We start from the raw sequence: 19,035 nt of genomic DNA, 5'->3' as shown, positions 1-19,035 counted from the left end.
CTGTCTGTCTGTTCGGTACAAATTTTGCAATTGATTTCAAACTATCCTCCCAATAAGCTGAAGACTTGAAAATGTCAACATATCACAGAACTGGATGACAATCTCATGTTAACTCGCTTTCTTGTCTGGTGTGTAGCGGAGGGTACGTTGTGTACCGCTGCTATTTTCCCTTATTCCTGTCGCAGTCGCGAGGATATTACATAAGATCGATTACTCTAACTTTTACTTTCACGGTCTCTTTGCGAGATATAAGTAGGAGAAAGTAATATACTGTTTGACTCAAATGAAGAAAAACTGAAATAAACCTGAAACATACTACATGTCTCTGTTTTAATTTCATCAAAACGTTTGAAAACGATAGAAGAATTTCAGACACAACACTAAAAAGCAGAAAATTGTATTGAAATGAAAAACTTTTTAATATGACACGTTTTTAAAACGGACCGAAAACTATATCATAATTGTTCATAGGAGCATACATATTCTTAAGCCCACACAGTTCGTCCTGAAAATTTGTGGTTGTGAAATTTTAACAGCTATGACAAGTAAAATTTTAAACGATTAATGTGGGATAGATAGTATCAAGGAATATAGAGAGTAATTATCGCTGAGAAAAGTCATACAGCGGTTCATATCATTTGCAGTGCACTAAATTCTTAATGACTTAGATGAACTATTCATGTATCAATTATTTATTGTACGCGCCACGTCTTTCGTTTCAAATTTTAAAGGAATTGTCATAGCTATTAAAAATTCACAAGCACAGATTTTATGGACTATCTGTAGCGGGGAGGGAATCTCTGTGGGGCAAGGAGAAAAATGTTTTATTCTTTTTAGTCTGTTTTAAAAACGTGTTATATTAAAAAGAGTTTTTTGGCTTATTACTTCTTTCTATGAGTACTCACTAGATCATACACAGTAAATATTGCTGGCGTGTCAACGACAAAGAAAGGGTTGGAGAGTCTATTGATTTCTGTAAACTACCTCCGATTTGTATGTTGGATAAGAGCAACATTGCCAAGTAAAGGGGTAAACCCTTTTGAGTCAAAGGTAGGTTGCACTTGTTGCACACCTGCGTGCTCAAGAACACTCCGTTACTAATGTTTCCAAAAATCTAAACTTTTGCATGAAGTACTTAACTGCCGTTTGCTTAATATTTTAAGAGAGACAGAAGTAATGGGATGCCTTAAAACTATTCTCCGTGCGCCATGTCACCGAGCTACAATTGTTCGCGATCGGTTTGAAGAACATTCTGGACTATTGGAGCGAACCACATTGCCCAGCATGAATCCCATCAAACATTTGTGGGACATATTCGAGAGGTCAGTCGGCGCACAAAATCATGCTCTGGCGACAGTTCCGCAGTTATAGATGGCTACAGAGGCGGCATGGCTCGATATTTATCCAGGGGATTTAAACGGCTTGTTGAGTCCATGCCACGTCGAGCTGCTACACTGCGCCGGGAAAACGGAGGTCCGACACGACATACGTTATGTTATCAAAAGTAACGGACACCTCCAAAAACATACGTTTTTCATGTTAGGTGCATAGTGCTGCCACCGTCTGCCAGATACTCCATATCAGTGACTTCAGTAGTCATTAGACATCGTGAGAGAGCAGAATGCAGCGCTCCGCGGAACTCACGAACTTCGGAAATGGTCACGTGATTGCATGTCACTTGTGTCATACGTCAGTACGCGAGATTTCCACAATACTAAACATCCCCCCTGTTTCCGATGTGATAGTGAATGGGCACGTACAGCACAAAAGCGTACAGGCCGACTTCGTCTGTTGACTGACAGAGACCGCTGACAGTTGAAGATGGTCGCAATGTGTAATAGGCAGACGTCTATCCGCACCATCACACAGAAATTCCAAACTGCATCAGGATCCACTGCAAATACTATCACAGTTAGGCGAGAGGTGAGAAAACCTGGATTTCATGGTCGAGCGCCTTCTCATAAGCCGCACATGACGCCGGTAAATGCCAAACGAAGCCACGCTTGGTGTAGGGAGAGTAAACATTGGACGATTGAACAATGGAAAAACATTGTGTACAGTGTCGAACCACGGTACACAACGTGGCGATCGGATGGCAGGGTGTGGGTATGGCGAATGCAGAGTGTGCAGTGCCAACAGTAAAATTCGGAGGCGGTGGTGTTATGGTGTGGTCGTGTTTTTCATAGAGCGGGCTTGCAACCCTTGTTGTTTTGCGTATCACTATCACAGCACAGGCCTACATTGCTTTTTCAAGCAGCTTCCTGCTTCCCACCATTGAAGAGCAGTTCGGGGGTGGCGACTGCATGTTTCAACAGGATCAAACACCTGTTCATAATGCACGGCCTGTGGCGGAGTGGTTACACGACAATAACATCCGTGTAATGGACTGGTCTGCACAGAGTCGTAACATGATCCTGCAGAATACCTTTGGGATATTTTGGAACGCCGACTTCGTGCCAGGCCTCACCGACCGACATCGGTACCTCTTTTCACTACAGAAATCCGTGAAGAAAGGGCTGCCATTCCCCAAGAAACCTTGCAGCACCTTATTGAATATATGCCTGCGAGAGTGGAAGCTGTCATCAAGGCTAAGGTTGGGCCAACATCATATTGAATTCCATCATTACCGATGGAGGGCGCCACGAACTAGTAAGTCATTTTCAGACGGGTGTACGGATACTGTTGATCACATGCTGTATCCCAAGACTTCTCTCACCTCAGTGTGTATTGAAAGGCCCGTGTACCTTACCTGCTAATTAATTTGGTAGTTCCTGTTTTGTGATAGTTCTGATTTTGTATCTTCTTTAGGATCTACATTTTGTTACCTGAAAATGTGACAGTAATGTCATGGAACTAGCGGTGATTAATATCTGACGCGGTTTCCATCATTAAAATGTATCACCACAGTTGTGGTTGCTCCTCATTCTGATCTGGTAGAGTAGAGTATTGTTCAGCTACCAGGTGACTATCGCCTCTCTGCAACGAAGAAATAAAAAAAAAAGTATTAGAGAGAAAAGGGATCATTGGGGAATTTGTGGTACTGTCTCGACTCTTTGCTCATCGGCCAGCTTTACGAGGGAGCGACTTCTTAAGTAATAGAAGTCGCTCCCTTGTAAGTGATAGAACCCAGACCCAGTACGTTGTCCTCGATGGCGAATGTTCATCGGAGGTGAGGGTATCATCTGGAGTGCCCCAGGGAAGTGTAGTGGGTCTGCTGTTGTTTTTTATCTACATAAATAATCTTTTGGATAGGGTGGATAGCAATGTAATGCTGTGGTGTACGGGAAGGTGTCGTCGTTGCGTGACTGTAGGAGGATACAAGACGACTTGGACAGGATCTGTGATTGGTGTAAAGAATGACAGCTGACTCTAAATATGGATTAATGCAGATGAATAGGAAAAAGAATCCCGTAATGTTTGAATACTCCATTAGTAGTGTAGCGCTTGACACAGTCACGTCGATTAAATATTTGGGCGTAACATTGCAGAGCGATATGAAGTGGGACAAGCATGTAATGGCAATTGTGGGGAAGGCGGATAGTCGTCTTCGGTTCATTGGTAGAGTTTTGGGAAGATGTGGTTTACCTGTAAAGGAGACCGCTTATAAAACACTAATACGACCTACTCTTGAGTACTGCTCGAGCGTTTGGGATCCCTATCAGTCGGATTGAGGGAGGACGTAGAACAAATTCAGAGGTGGGCTGCTAGATTTGTTACTGGTAGGTTTGATCATCACGCTAGTGTTACGGAAATGCTCCAGGAACTCGGGTGGGAGTCTCTAGAGAAAATGAGGCGTTCTTTTCATGAATCGCTACTGAGGAAATTTAGGGAACCAGCATTTGAGGCTGACTGCGGTACAATTTTATTGCCGCCAACTTATATAGTTAAGACCACAAAGATAAGGTAACAGAGATTAGGGCTTGTACAGAGGCATATAGGCAGTCATTTTTCCCTCGTTCTGTTTGGGAGTGGAACAGGGAGAGAAGATGCTAGTTGTGGTACGAGGTACCCTCCGCCACGCACCGTATGGTGGATTGCGGAGTATGTTTGTAGATGTAGACGCCGTTTCCGAAATGCTCGTACCGAGCGTGTGGACCACCAGAATCTTCCCTCGTCAAACTCAGATAGGGGGTCATCTTTCCCATATATACAAAACACGCATCCTACACACATGCATCCTACGTGCGTCTCACTAGCAGTCATTACTTGCCAAATAATGCAGCTACCGCCTGGACGGGTTTGTATAGATAGGACGTCGGTGGTCACTGGCTCATAAGTGTGTATTGACGGGGTCATGTTTATTCGATGGTTCTCTTGCAATCATTTGTTCGTCGCGCACCAGAACAAGAAACCATAATTACTATCAAGAGGTGCCTCCAAGACATATATAGTAAATATTTGAAATACTCAAGCAGGTACCCTGAGTTATTTCTATTTACCAACTTTGTGCACTGCTCTGCTAAACTTAGGGACATATTCAGGTTACCTTCCATTCAGAAGGCTGTTGCACGCAGCGACTGCTATTGACTTGTAAATAATAGATTTCAGCTATCACTCGTCCTTTTTAAATTATATTGGCAGATCAAATTTCAGTCATAAACTTGCCATTCTCAATGCACTATCATTTTTGATCAGTGCATGTAATGCCTGTTGGTCGGGTTTCATCCACAGCGTGGAATGATAGTAAGTTGAGAATGGGTAGTTTCTAGTTGAAATCTAGATCTGTCAATATAATTTAAAAAGGGCCACTTATAGCTGAAATATACTATTTAAAAAAATAACATATTAGCTAATCTATGTGCACAATTGAAAGGGAGGGAGCGGTTTGACCGAGGTACCCTGTCGTGCACAGGAAACTGGGTGTGACATGGTGTGAGATCAGCGTGACTATGGATTGCGGAGTATGTATGTAGATGTAGATGTAGATGTAGAGGCCCAGGTGTGACCCCCGCGACGTCAGACGTGACCGGCGCGGCCCGCAGAGGTCGCGGCGCGCAGCTGGGGTCGCGGGGCGCCACTGCCGGCTGGCGGCCGCTCGCGACCCGGACCGGACCAATGGCGCGCCGAGTGTGCGCGCCAGGCCGCAGAGCACGCCGACAGCGCCAGTGCGCCCCTGACCGGCCGGCCGCGACATGCTCTCCGCCGTGTGGCTGGTTGCCGCCCTGCTGGGCGCGCGCTGCGAAGCCTCCCCCATGCAGCACGGCGCCTCGGACGCCGACGTAAGGCGCAGCGGCGGGGGATACGTCGCGGGTGAGTGTCAAGTGCCTAATGCTGCCAGCACGCTGTGGCTTAGAGGACGGTGCGTCGGACTCTGCTGGCGGAGCAGAAGTCGCTTGGAAAAAAAAAAGTTCTTGAACAACGAACTGTGTGTGACATATTCTATATTACATACATGATTTAGAACAAATCTTTTCAAACTTTAGAGTGGAATAGGCTGTTTGAAATTTATAAAGTGTGTCGTTACCGCGATCTTCACTGCTCAGACTGGTGCAGCTCTCCACGCTACTGTATCCTATTTTAAGATCCTCATCTCTGCGCAATTTCTGCAATCGACAACCAGTTTAACTGGCTTACTACAATTTTTACCTCTAAAAATTACCTTTTCTACGAAACTGATAGCTTGTTGATGCCTCAGAATGTGTCCTGCCAACCGGTCCCCTCTTTTGTTCGAGTTCTGCCACAAATTTCTGATATCCCTAATTCTGTTCAGTACCTCCACATTACTTACTCGATCTACCCACCTAATCTTCAGCTATCTTCTATAGCATTAATCTGACGCGTCCTACCAACCGATCTCCTCTTTCATTCTAGTCGTGCCATAAATTTCTGATCTCCCTAATTCTGTTCAGTACTTCCACATTACTTACTCTATATACCCACCCAATCTTCAGCTTTCTTCTATAACAAAAAATTCTCTCGTTGTCTGAATTACTTACTGTTTCATTCCTGTACAAGGCTACACTACAAACAGACACTTTCAGAAAAAACTTCCTAACATGTAGAATGTAAAATTCAATGTGAATATTTTTTCTTCAGAAATCCGTTTCTTGTTATTGCCAGTCAGTATTGAGTGCCTTTAATTCCACTACATTCCGTTAACCTCGTTTTATTTTTGATGATATTCATGTTACTACCTCTTCACAACACAGTATCCAATCTGTTCAAATGGTCTGTCAAATCTTTTGCCGTCTCTAACGGAATTACATTGTCATTTACAGACTTTAAAATTTTTGTTTAATTCCATTTTCTCGTTTTGTTTCACAGCTTGCTCAACGAACAGACTGTATAGCGTTGAGGTTAGGCTTTCCCACTCTGTTCCCAACCACTGCTTCACTTTCATCTCGTTTCACTTTTATGGCCGCAATCTAGTTTCCGCACAAGTTGTGGATAACTTTTCGCTCCTTGTACTTTATATTTCCTACATTCAGAATACCTTCCCCTAAATCTGCAAACGCTGTAAATGTAGGTTTGCGTTTCTTCAAGATATCTTATGGCTCTTAAATTATCCGATATACGATACTGTGTGCGAAAGTGTATTAAAAACGCGCACATAAAACGCACAAGAAATCAGTAGGCAACAATAAATTTGAACTGAGAGTGAGGCAGATAATTACCTACGACTCGTATAGTCACTTGCCGTTATTTCAGAAGATTTCAAAAAAAGCGAACTCACATTTATAGCATTTGTAGATTTAACATTTGTAAGCTTTAGGACAGAATTTGAGAATGTTGCCTGGAATATACAGCTTATGTTTTTGAACTAAATAGGCATAAAAATAAAGAGAGAGGGCAGTTTTCCTCAAACTGCACATAAACTAGATTGGAGTTACAAGAGTCGGAGGACGTGATGTGGAGGCAGTAGCTGAGAAGTGACTGGGACAGGGCTGTAGCCTACCCGACGCGTATTAAATCTGTATGTTAAGTAAACAGTAAAAAAGAGATACCAAGCAGAAGTTGCGACAGAGATAAACGTTCGAGGAGACGATACGAAAATTTTAAGGCTTATCAATGATATTGTAGTTCCGTTACAGACAGGATAGCATAATGTAGATCATTTGAACGGGACGAATTGTATGTTGAAAACAGGTTATAAGATGAATGTCAACAAGATAAAACAAGAATAACGAAATGTAGTTGAATTTACTCAGCAGATGTAAAGAGAATTGCTTTACGAAACGGGACATGGAACGTATAAGACAAATTTTGCTACTGTGACAGCACAATAACTGACGATGACAGAAATGCATAGGGGATGCACGCACAAGAACGAAAAACTTTTCTGAAACAGAGAAATATGTTACTATCGAATATACATTTAAGTGTTAAGAAGACTTTTATAGAAGTTCATGTTTGATGTGTAGCCTTACGTGGAAACGAAAAACGGTCGATCAACAATACGGTCGAGAATTGGATAGAAATTTAGGAACTATAATGCTCCAAATAATGCCGAAGATTTAATGTATAGATTGGATAACAGTTAAAGAGATTTGGAATTGAGCTGAGAATAAAAGAGCTTTATTGCAACTTGACTTAATGAAGTGATAATAGGACACACCCTGAGTCATCAAGGAAAATTAATTGGAATGTGAAGGGAAATATAAGGAGCCAAAATTTTTCAGGGGTGAAGACTTGGTTATAGCAAACGGGGTCATGTTAATGTAGAATACGATAATTTTGTAGGTATGAAAATACTTACACAGGGTTGGCTGTCGTGAAGAGCTGCATCAAACTAGTCTTCGAATTGATAACTGGAACAACAACATCCAACTTCATGCAGCTGTTCTGGTAAAAGATATCTCGCCCGTTGTAGAGGAAGTAGTTAACCTCATACATTTCGTCGACGATCAAAGATATTCAGACAAGGGACAGGCAGCGGGGCGAATATTTTGTTGTATTAACGATGCTCGTAGCTTATATAATTATCTGAATACTGCAAGACACATCGTTAATTGAAATGATATCATACTCTTCCAGTAATGATTTCCATAGATGTAACGTGCATAGTGTTATGACGATTCGTACAGTTTGCAATGAGAATTTTCGCAAAAATAAGCATCTAAAATGTAACATTTTTAAATTCGGTGGCTAATAATGCTACTACGGTGCGTATTCCGTATTGTTATTCGATGTCTGTACCGAAAAGTAAGCGAAAGTATGTGTGTGTGTGTGTGAGAGAGAGAGAGTTTTGTCAGAGAGAGAGAGAGAGAGAGAGAGAGAGAGAGAGAGAGAGAGAGAGAGAAAGAGATTGAATGTTGCTTAAAAAGATGTTGCGCCAGTAGCTCGACACATAAAAAGTAGCACTCACCGGTCTTACAGGAAAACACTAAGTCTCTTGAGTACTGAAACTTGCGAAACACGTTGTTTTCATGATTAGAATCTTTTATGAAACATTGGCGCTATCCCAGTCAATATCACGGGTATTAGAAATGTCATAAACGTCTTTTTTTTGACAGCGCAATAAATGGTAACTTTCTGCGACCGGTAAAAATAAATGTAGCTCGAAAGTTGTTAGGAACTTCTCTTACCCTCATAATATTGTATTTCTTTTGTAGGTAGCAGGTAGCATCGAACTACAAATTTACAAGTCAGCAAGATTAAGTGTTCGGAGTCCAATTCCATAAAAATTATTCCAGATGCATGCACAGGTGTATTACGAGTCACATTATTCCAGACATTTACGTACTTATGTGATACGTTAACTCACAGAGATTGCATAGTAAAAAGACAAGCTTGTTTCCCCGTAATTCAATAATCTGAATATTGTTTTCAGAGTTCGGTAGTAAAGAGTGGATTAAAGGCTCGTACTCTCGCCTTCTGTACGCGAAGCTTCAGCCATGAGAAGTTAGATGCTAGAATCTGGCCCTTAACCTTGGGAGATAAAATACGTATATTAGGAGTTTGAAAAGACTGGGTACCTGATACGCTAACGTTAAAAATGTAAAGGTCGTAAACTTGATTGATCTTCATTGTGCGCTGTTACAGTCACTGCACATACAACTGATACTTCAACCATTCCAAGGAACCAGAAGAATATGTGAAATAAATAACACACAAGAGAGGTTTCTTCTTTTTATGACTGTATTGACTGGCGGGTATAAAACTTTTGAATATCTCATTCCCTTAAACTGGGGGAAGATTGGGCTCTTCATGTTTAATTAACGATACACTGAAGGAAACTGACGAGTTTCAGTAATATTTCAACTGGAATTTCGTCTGACTTTTGGCTGTTATATGACAGAGTTCGAATAGTATACTTTAATTTGAAATTGTAAGGTCCACTGGGTAAAAAAGTTATTCAAGTGGACGTCATTACACGACCGTGCTTAAAGAAAATTTCTCTAGTGGCGTAAATTTGCGCATTATTACTAAAATGTGAAAAGTGTACCTGCCACTCATTTCTTCCTCTTGCTTTAACATTGAGCGCATGTTTACAATTTTTTTGTTTCGCAGCATATAATGATTACTGTTGACACAAAATTTGAGATAATGAACAATTCTGAGGCTTGTGCAGAACTAAAATATCCGAAAATACTCCAATCACATGAAATTCTATGTAGTAAAGATCACAGATGAAGTGTCCAGAATCTTCATACCCGCCCGGGATTAGCCGAGCGGTCTTAGGCGCAGCAGTCATGGACTGTGCGGCTGGTCCCGGCGGAGGTTCGAGGCCTCCCTCGGGCATGGGTGTGTGTGTTTGTCCTTAGGATAATTTAGGTTAAGTAGTGTGTAAGCTTATGAACTGACGACCTTATCAGTTAAATCCCATAAGATTTCACACACATTTGAACATTTTTGAGACTTTTTTTTGAACAATCTTCATAACACGGAAAGGATTCCTGCCACCACTCATTTTGCTTTAGACGTTGAGTCCAGTAGTCTGTTGGTGGATTACTGTGATTAACATTACAGGCTGTTGTTGGAAGCGTGTGTCGATAGTCTGTCGACGTATTTGCATTTTGCCTTGCTTTACCGTTGTTTGCTCCATTAGAATGAAACCGTTCCCTCTATGGTTTCTTTTTCTCTTTCTTTCCCTCTTTCTTTTTAGTTTCGATTTCATTTGCTTTTCGAATTGTGTTCCAGATGCTCCTTCTGTATCTTCTCTCTGTTTAGGGGAGCTTATGTTCTTGGCAAAGGAAACAATTGGTTCTCGCTACAGGTCATCTGTGGACGTCTGTGAAATTTGTCTCTAGAGAGTTCCAGTTTACATTGTGGCTGCATCATTAACCCTAAAAACATCAATGCGAGAGGGTAGGGGATGTGGCGGTGAGGGGGTGCTTTATGCTCACCTTTTGTAAATATTGTAATCTAGTCGTGTCCTTTGCATCTTAATGTTTTGAAAAAATATTTACTTTTAATGAGTTGTTCTACCAAATTCCATAATTGTTTTAATTTTTTATAAACTTAATCCAAAAAAGTTAGTGATTCTGGTAAATGCGACTTATCACAAGTAACGTCACATTCATCAATATCAGATTCTGGACCCTACTACACATCGTTATCTGATAAAATGTTTTGCTAATGAAAGTCAACAATATTAACGAAATCTGTAATTTTTTAATTTTTAGGTGGTGGCCATGAAGTAGCGGCCGTTGGTAGTGTACGGTATTGAAAACGTGGTGGTATTGCTAACACAGTGCTAAAATAGTTTTCCAGATTCTGGGCTATACTTACAAATCAGTCAATATCTATGAAGTATCTTGTCAATAAAAGTAAAATAACAATTAACGAAATCTGTATTTATTTTAAATGTTTTCTGCTGATCGTACAGTATATCCTCATTGAAAGTACACGTTATTGAATATGGGTTAATGTTGTTAGCGTTAAAAATGTCACCCTCGTTCAAATTGGTTCAAATGGCTATGAGCACTATGGGACTTCACATCTGTGGTCATCAGTCCCCTAGAACTTAGAACTACTTAATCGTAACTAACCTAAGGGCGTCATACACTCCCATGCCCGAGGCAGGATTCGAACCGTAGCGGTCACGCGGTTCCGGACTGAATCGCCTAGAACCACACGGCCACACCGGCCAGCTGTCACCCTGGTCTAATAGTCGAAGATAGGAAATTTTCGATGAATATGCGACCATCTGTTGACGTCACATATCTTGAACAGATTTGTTGCCTTTGTCATTGCGGCCATACTTTTGCGAGCGGTTCCAAATAGCACAGCAATAAATACTGATCGCATTCTTGAGGATAAGAGCCTTCAAGTCTTGTAAAGGTAGCGATTCAGTGACTACGTTTTGTGGCTGCTGCGTGAAGGAATGTTAAACACGTGTGTGCTATGATCCCTGCAGCTGAGGTCAGCATTTAGACTTAGATGCGACGAGTCACTCCAACTGCAAGGCCTAGACTTATCACATACTACGAGACTGAAATTATGTTTCTATAATTAGGGAAACGCCGTGTAGAAATATTGATTTGTCAATATACCACAACAAATGGCGCTAAGGTGTAGTACACGATGGTTATTGTTGTGGTCTTTATTCCTGAGACTGGTTTGATGCAGATCTCCATGCTTCTCTATCCCGTGCAAGCCTCTTCATCTCCAAGTAACTACTGCAACCTACATCCTTCTGAATCTGCTTAGTGTATTCATCTCTTGGTCTCCCTCTACGATTTGTACCCTACACGCTGCCCTGCAATACTAAATTGGTGATCCCTTGATGTACACGATGGTATAAAGCTAAAAACTTCTGACACTGTGAACGTGGATGCGTTCTGTAGTGTTATGAACACAGAATAAAGTTTTAACTGGGAAGATCTTTAAATTTATTTATTCATATAGATAATCCGGAGGCAGGGTGGTAGATTTGTAACCAGTAGGTTCAATCAATATGCACGCATCGCGGAGATGTTTCGGTAATCCTTGGAGAGATCACGACGTTCTTTTCTATGAACACTTTAGAGAAAATTTAGACAACCGGCGTTTGAAGCTGACTGCATAACGATTCTACTGCTGTCAACGTACATTTGGCGTAAACAAAAAGAAGACAAGAGAAGTTAGGGATCGTACGGAGGAATACAGATAGTCGTTTTTCCCTCGCTCTGTTTGCGAGTGGAACAGGAAAGGAAAATGACTTGTAGTGGTATAGAGTATTCACCGAAATGACCGTACGATGGCTTACGGAGTATGTATATACGCTCCTGGAAATTGAAATAAGAACACCGTGAATTCATTGTCCCAGGAAGGGGAAACTTTATTGACACATTCCTGGGGTCAGATACATCACATGACCACACTGACAGAACCACAGGCACATAGACACAGGCAACAGAGCATGCACAATGTCGGCACTAGTACACTGTATATCCACCTTTCGCAGCAATGCAGGCTGCTATTCTCCCATGGAGACGATCGTAGAGATGCTGGATGTAGTCCTGTGGAACGGCTTGCCATGCCATTTCCACCTGGCGCCTCAGTTGGACCAGCGTTCGTGCTGGACGTGCAGACCGCGTGAGACGACGCTTCATCCAGTCCCAAACATGCTCAATGGGGGACTGATCCGGAGATCTTGCTGGCCAGGGTAGTTGACTTACACCTTCTAGAGCACGATGGGTGGCACGGGATACATGCGGACGTGCATTGTCCTGTTGGAACAGCAAGTTCCCTTGCCGGTCTAGGAATGGTAGAACGATGGGTTCGATGACGGTTTGGATGTACCGTGCACTATTCAGTGTCCTCTCGACGATCACCAGAGGTGTACGGCCAGTATAGGAGATCGCTCCCCACACCATGATGCCGGGTGTTGGCCCTGTGTGCCTCGGTCGTATGCAGTCCTGATTGTGGCGCTCACCTGCACGGCGCCAAACACGCATACGACCATCATTGGCACCAAGGCAGAAGCGACTCTCATCGCTGAAGACGACACGTCTCCATTCGTCCCTCCATTCACGCCTGTCGCGACGCCACTGGAGGCGGGCTGCACGATGTTGGGGCGTGAGCGGAAGACGGCCTAACGGTGTGCGGGATCGTAGCCCAGCTTCATGGAGACGGTTGCGAATGGTCCTCGCCGATACCCCAGGAGCAACAGTGTCCCTAATTTGCTGGGAATTGGCGGTGCGGTCCCCTACGGCACTGTGTAGGATCCTACGGTCTTGGCGTGCATCCGTGCGTCGCTGCGTTTCGATCCCAAGTCGACGGGCACGTGGACCTTCCGCCGACCACTGGCGACAACATCGATGTACTGTGGGGACCTCACGCCCCACGTGTTGAGCAATTCGGCGGTACGTCCACCCGGCCTCCCGCATGCCCACTATACGCCCTCGCTCAAAGTCCGTCAACTGCACATACGGTTCACGTCCACGCTGTCGCGGCATGTTACCAGTGTTAAAGACTGCGAAGGAGCTCCGTATGCCACGGCAAACTGGCTGACACTGACGGCGGCGGTGCAGAAATGCTGCGCAGCTAGCGCCATTCGACGGCCAACACCGCGGTTCCTGGTGTGTCCGCTGTGCCGTGCGTGTGATCATTGCTTGTACAGCCCTCTCGCAGTTTCCGGAGCAAGTATGGTGGGTCTGACACACCGCTGTCGATGTGTTCTTTTTTCCATTTCCAGGAGTGTAGTTGTAAACGTAGATATTGCTACGCCCCGCCTTCAACAAATAATGTCTTTTCGACTAAGTCATGCAGCTTTCTCTCCAACGCTAAGAAAATATTAATAAACGTAAATTGTCTTTCATACTATATGTTACACTATTTGTTTTGTTTCTTGCCTGGTCTGCTCCTAATAACGGATCTTTTACGTTGCGATAAATTTATTTTATTTTTTGTTAGATGTTTTCGTTAAATAGCTGAATAAATTCTAATTAGGAATAATTTAATTAAGCAGAGTAGGGGTAGACAAAGAGGCGTTCATTGAGCGGATATCGTCGTAAGGTAACGTCATTGCGTTGTTCGGTTGTTAAAACAAGTCGTTTGTGTTCCGTTCTGCTGTTCGGTCGTGCGCGTATCTGAAAGGAATTAATTCGGGGACTAGAATAAACTTTCACATAATAGCTACGATTCGATGTTCCGACAAAAGGGGTTAACGTCAGTGTTAATTTGAATTGTGGGCGACAGAATTAGTTTTGACAGATACGTGAAAACGGGACGTAACGAAAGTTGTTCGCATATCATCTTTGAACGTGACTTTTTATTTAATTAACGGTAGCGGGCTCATTAAAAGCTATTATCTCATGATTAGGATCAATCCCTCTTTCCTCCTAGATAGTGATCATTCATTAACATTTAAGTCATAAGAAAAAGGATTATTAATAAAAGTGATGTTAAATGACAATTACGTGTTATTCCATTAGTGTGGAACCGACGTAATATCTCTGAAATGACATTGATATATAATTTGTCTTAAATACTGAACTGAGATAGGAAGTAAATTGAAATTAGTGAACATTTGATACTGTGACTATAGAAGCAGAAGCGCTTAAGGTTTCTCTTCTCTAAAATGGCAAAATAGGTACGAACGTTAACTCAATATTCGACATTATGTATAGAAAAGACATTAGCATTTAATACTTATTCTGACGACGTGCTGTTAAACAAAGGAACGTTGAGTCTCTGTACGAGTAATAAAATTGAATCTAAAAACATAATTAATAAAGGCGAACTCCGGTTTATCAAACTGTATTGCGTGTCGTCATCGGGTAATAACTGCTCAACCCTGGAGTCTTGTGTGGTGAAATTAGAAGTCGGACTTATAAAACAAACTTAAACATCCATTCAAACTACAGTGGAGTCGGCACAACACGACGTGGGCAGTTATATCCTGAAAACTGAAGGCTAGGCTGAATGTAGGAAGCTAGGAGGAGCAGTTGAGGTAGAACTCTTGGCACTGAAGTGTGAGCTAAAATCACCTTTACTTAACTTTGCGTAAAGATGAGCACATAGGTGCGAAGCCGTACATAAAGTTCCTTAGTTACAAGTAGTGGTTAGCCCACTGTGAAATAGAAACAATGTTGCTACTTCGTCTCCTCGGAATCAAATGGGTAGAATATGCAGCGGCACCCGTAGAGCTGAACAGTGCCGGCTAGAAGGCGCTGTCGTCTGGGTCGGTGTCGTAGTGCCAACCAACGAACTTGCACCTACGCTGTGGCATCGTAGCTATCGATATCACATTTTGTATATCATTTATATTTAAACAAAACAATGAAAAATATATCACTGAAAAATAAAAACTACAATTTTGCAAATACAATACAAACACTGGAATATTTCCACACACCACTAACAGGTAGCACTGATATGCCACGGGAAGTAGTTTCTTCCAATTACAAAATATATTTTTGTGTCATATATATGTATAGAGAGATGGGTGTATAAATGCAGATTTTTGTTGGTGGTTGAGGACAGTATACTGAACAACATTACATCAGTATTTACTTAATTTACAGACTAAATAATTGTGTATTTGGGGTGCGCCATAAATAATGGCGTAAACACAGGTGAAAGTACACGATACTAGAAGCAAAAACGTCTCAGTAGACATAGGGTCGGAAATGCATACTTTAACAGCTACCAGCAATTATTCGTCCTAGATACAGTGAAACAAATCTCTTCTACTGCAAATTCTTTGCTTTCCATGTTTTGGGAAGCGGTAGTCAAAAAATGGCTCTGAGCACAATGGGACTTAACATCTGTGATCATGAGTCCCCAAGAACTTAGAACTACTTAAAGCTAACTAACCGAAGGACATCACATACATCCATGGCCGAGGCAGGATTCGAACCTGCGACCGTAGCAGTCACGTGGTTCCGGACTGGAGCGCCTAGAACCGCTCGACCACAAGGGCGGCAAGCAGTAGTACTGACTAAAATAAGACGAAAATGTCCAGCAAACATGTGCTGTGAATCGCATACCTTAAAAGTTACGAGCGCTTGATCATTAGAAGACTTGTGTTTCAAAGTAGCAAAGATGAACGAGTGCTCATAGCTCTTAAGGAATGCATTTTAGAGCACATGTTTACTGAACTATTTTTATTGTTTTGGTCCGTACAACCAGTTCCCAAAATATGGATAGCTAAACACTTGCAGTAGAAAAGATTTGTTTCGCCGTATCGAAGATGAAAAATTGCTCGTAGCTCTTAAGGTATGCATTTTCGACCCAATGTTTACTGAGACTTTTTTGGTTCTAGTATTGTGTACTTTCAACTAGATGCCGTTTACGCCATTAATTATGATACACCCTGTATGTTTCTACAGGGTGTTTCAGAAATGACCGGTATATTTGAAACGGCAATACAAACTAAACGAGCAGCGATAGAAATACACCGTTTGTTGCAATATGCTTGGGACAACAGTACTTTTTCAGGCGGACAAACTTTCGAAATTACAGTAGTTACAATTTTCAACAACAGATGGCACTGCAAGTGATGTGAAAGATATAGAAGACAACGCAGTCTGTGGGTGCGCCATTCTGTACGTCGTCCTTCTGCTGTAAGCGTGTGCTGTTCACAACGTGCAAGTGTGCTGTGGACAACATGGTTTATTCCTTAGAACAGAGGATTTTTCTGGTGTTGGAATTCCACCGCCTAGAACACAGTGTTGTTGCAACAAGACGAAGTTTTCAACGGAGGTTTAATGTAACCAAAGGACCGAAAAGCGATACAATAAAGGATCTGTTTGAAAAATTTCAACGGACTGGGAACGTGACGGATGAACGTGCTGGAAAGGTAGGACGACCGCGTACGGCAACCACAGAGGGAAACGCGCAGCTAGTGCAGCAGGTGATCCAACAGCGGCCTCGGGTTTCCGTTAGCCGTGTTGCAGCTGCGGTCCAAATGACGCCAACGTCCACGTATCGTCTCATGCGCCAGAGTTTACACCTCTATCCATACAAAATTCAAACGCGGCAACCCCTCAGCGCCGCTACCATTGCTGCACGAGAGACATTCGCTAACGATATAGTGTACAGGATTGATGAGGGCGATATGCATGTGGGCAGCATTTGGTTTTCTGACGAAGCTTATTTTTACCTGGACGGCTTCGTCAATAAACAGAACTGGCGCATATGGGGAACCGAAAAGCCCCATGTTGCAGTCCCATCGTCCCCGCATCCTCAAAAAGTACTGGTCTGGGCCACCATTTCTTCCAAAGGAATCATTGGCCCATTTTTCAGATCCGAAACGATTACTGCATCACGCTATCTGGACAATCTTCGTGAATTTGTGGCGGTACAAACTGCCTAAGACGACACTGCGAACACCTCGTGGTTTATGCAAGATGGTGCCCGGCTACATCGCACGGCCGACGTCTTTAATTTCCTGAATGAATATTTCGATGATCGTGTGATTGCTTTGGGCTATCCGAAACATACAGGAGACGACGTGGATTGGCCTCCCTATTCGCCAGACATGAATCCCTGTGACTTCTTTCTGTGGGGACACTTGAAAGACCAGGTGTACCGCCAGAATCCAGAAACAATTGGACAGCTGAAGCAGTACATCTCATCTGCATGTGAAGCCATTCCGCCAGACACGTTGTCAAAGGTTTCGGGTAATTTCATTCAGCCATATTATTGCTACGCATGGTGGATATGTGGAAAGTATCGTACTATAGAGTTTCCCAGACCGCAGCGCCATCTATTGTTGACAATTGTAACTACTGTAATTTCGAAAGTTTGTCTGCCTGAAAATGTACTATTGTCCCAAGCATATTGCAACAAACGGTGTATTTCTATTGCTGCTCGTTTAGTTTGCATTGCCGTTTCAAATATACCGGTCATTTTTGACTGTAGATTGGTTGCTACCTCCAAGTATATGTGGCAAGACAACTCTTATTGTCAACTTGGCTTGAGGTCAGGTATTAAAGTGTGGACGCAAAATGATCAGTGCATACTGAAGTTATAGTCCACTTAGCGTTGCAGTTACGGCTGTGCAGAAAATCGCAGGCAATAAATCGTGTAACGTGAAAATTTCTGGCACATTAAAACTGTGTGCCGGACCGATACTCGAACTTGGGACCTTTGCCTTTCGCGGGCAAGAGCTATACCAACTGAGCGTCCAAAGCACGACTCACACACCGTCCTCACAACTTTACTTCTGCCAGTATCTCGTCTCCTACCTTCCAAACTTTACAGAAGCTCTCCTACGAATCTTGCAGAACTAGCACTCCTGAAAGAAAGGATATTTCGGAGACATGGCTTAGCCACAGCCTGGGGGATGCTTCCAGAATGAGATTTTCACTCTGCAGCGGAGTGTGCTCTGATATGAAACTTTCTGGCACATTAAAACTGTGTGCCGGACCGATACTCGAACTTGGGACCTTTGCCTTTCGCGGGCAAGGGCTCTACCAACTGATCGTCCAAAGCACGACTCACACACCGTCCTCACAACTTTACTTCTGCCAGTATCTCGTCTCCTACCTTCCAAACTTTACAGAAGCTCTCCTGCGAACCTTGCAGAACTAGCACTCCTGAAAGAAAGGATATTGCGGAGACATGGCTTAGCCACAGCCTGAGGGATGCTTCCAGAATGAGATTTTCACTCTGCAGCGGAGTGTGCGCTGATATGAAACTTCCTGGCAGATTAAAACTGTGTGCCGGACCGAGACTCGAACTGTGGCTAAGCCATGTCTCCGCAATATCCTTTCTTTCAGGAGTGCTAGTTCTGCAAGGTTCTCAGGAGAGCTTCTGTAAAGTCTGGAAGGTAGGAGACGAAATACTGGCACAAGTAAAGCTATGAGGACGGGATGTGAGTCGTGCTTGGGTGTCTCAGTTGGTAGAGCACTTGCCCGCGAAAGGCAAAGGTCCCGAGTTCGAGTCTCGGTCCGGCACACAGTTTTACTCTGCTAGATAGTTTCATACCAGCGCACACTGCTGCAGAGTGAAAAAATCATTCTGGAATCATGTGAGGTGTTTGCGGGAAGACTGTGTGACGCAGAGAAAACACAACTAAACACACTGAAATGGGTACATGTTAAGCTACCAATGATCACAATATCTACACTTAAAGCCTGACACCCTATGTATACATAGTGAGCATTGATAAGACCGACAAACTGCAGGGATGGATTCCTAGCTGGAAACGGAGGAAAAAAG

General features: G+C 43.0%; 1 protein-coding gene across 1 annotated transcript in view; it reads left to right on the top strand.

The window, feature by feature from the left end:
- Positions 1–5,125: 5,125 nt before the first annotated feature.
- LOC126285146 (uncharacterized) overlaps positions 5,126–19,035 on the top strand; it is a 663,374-nt gene continuing 649,464 nt past the window's right edge. Inside the window, exon 1 of the mRNA XM_049984462.1 lies at positions 5,126–5,250. Coding sequence (XP_049840419.1) covers positions 5,133–5,250 — 118 coding nt within the window. The 5' untranslated portion in view covers positions 5,126–5,132. The remainder of the gene's footprint in view (positions 5,251–19,035) is intronic.

The sequence above is a fragment of the Schistocerca gregaria genome, chromosome 8, assembly GCF_023897955.1.
Source record: "Schistocerca gregaria isolate iqSchGreg1 chromosome 8, iqSchGreg1.2, whole genome shotgun sequence".
Taxonomy (NCBI): domain Eukaryota; kingdom Metazoa; phylum Arthropoda; class Insecta; order Orthoptera; family Acrididae; genus Schistocerca; species Schistocerca gregaria.
The sequence above is the reverse complement of the archived record's forward strand: the minus strand, read 5'-3'. Positions and strand labels throughout refer to the sequence as shown.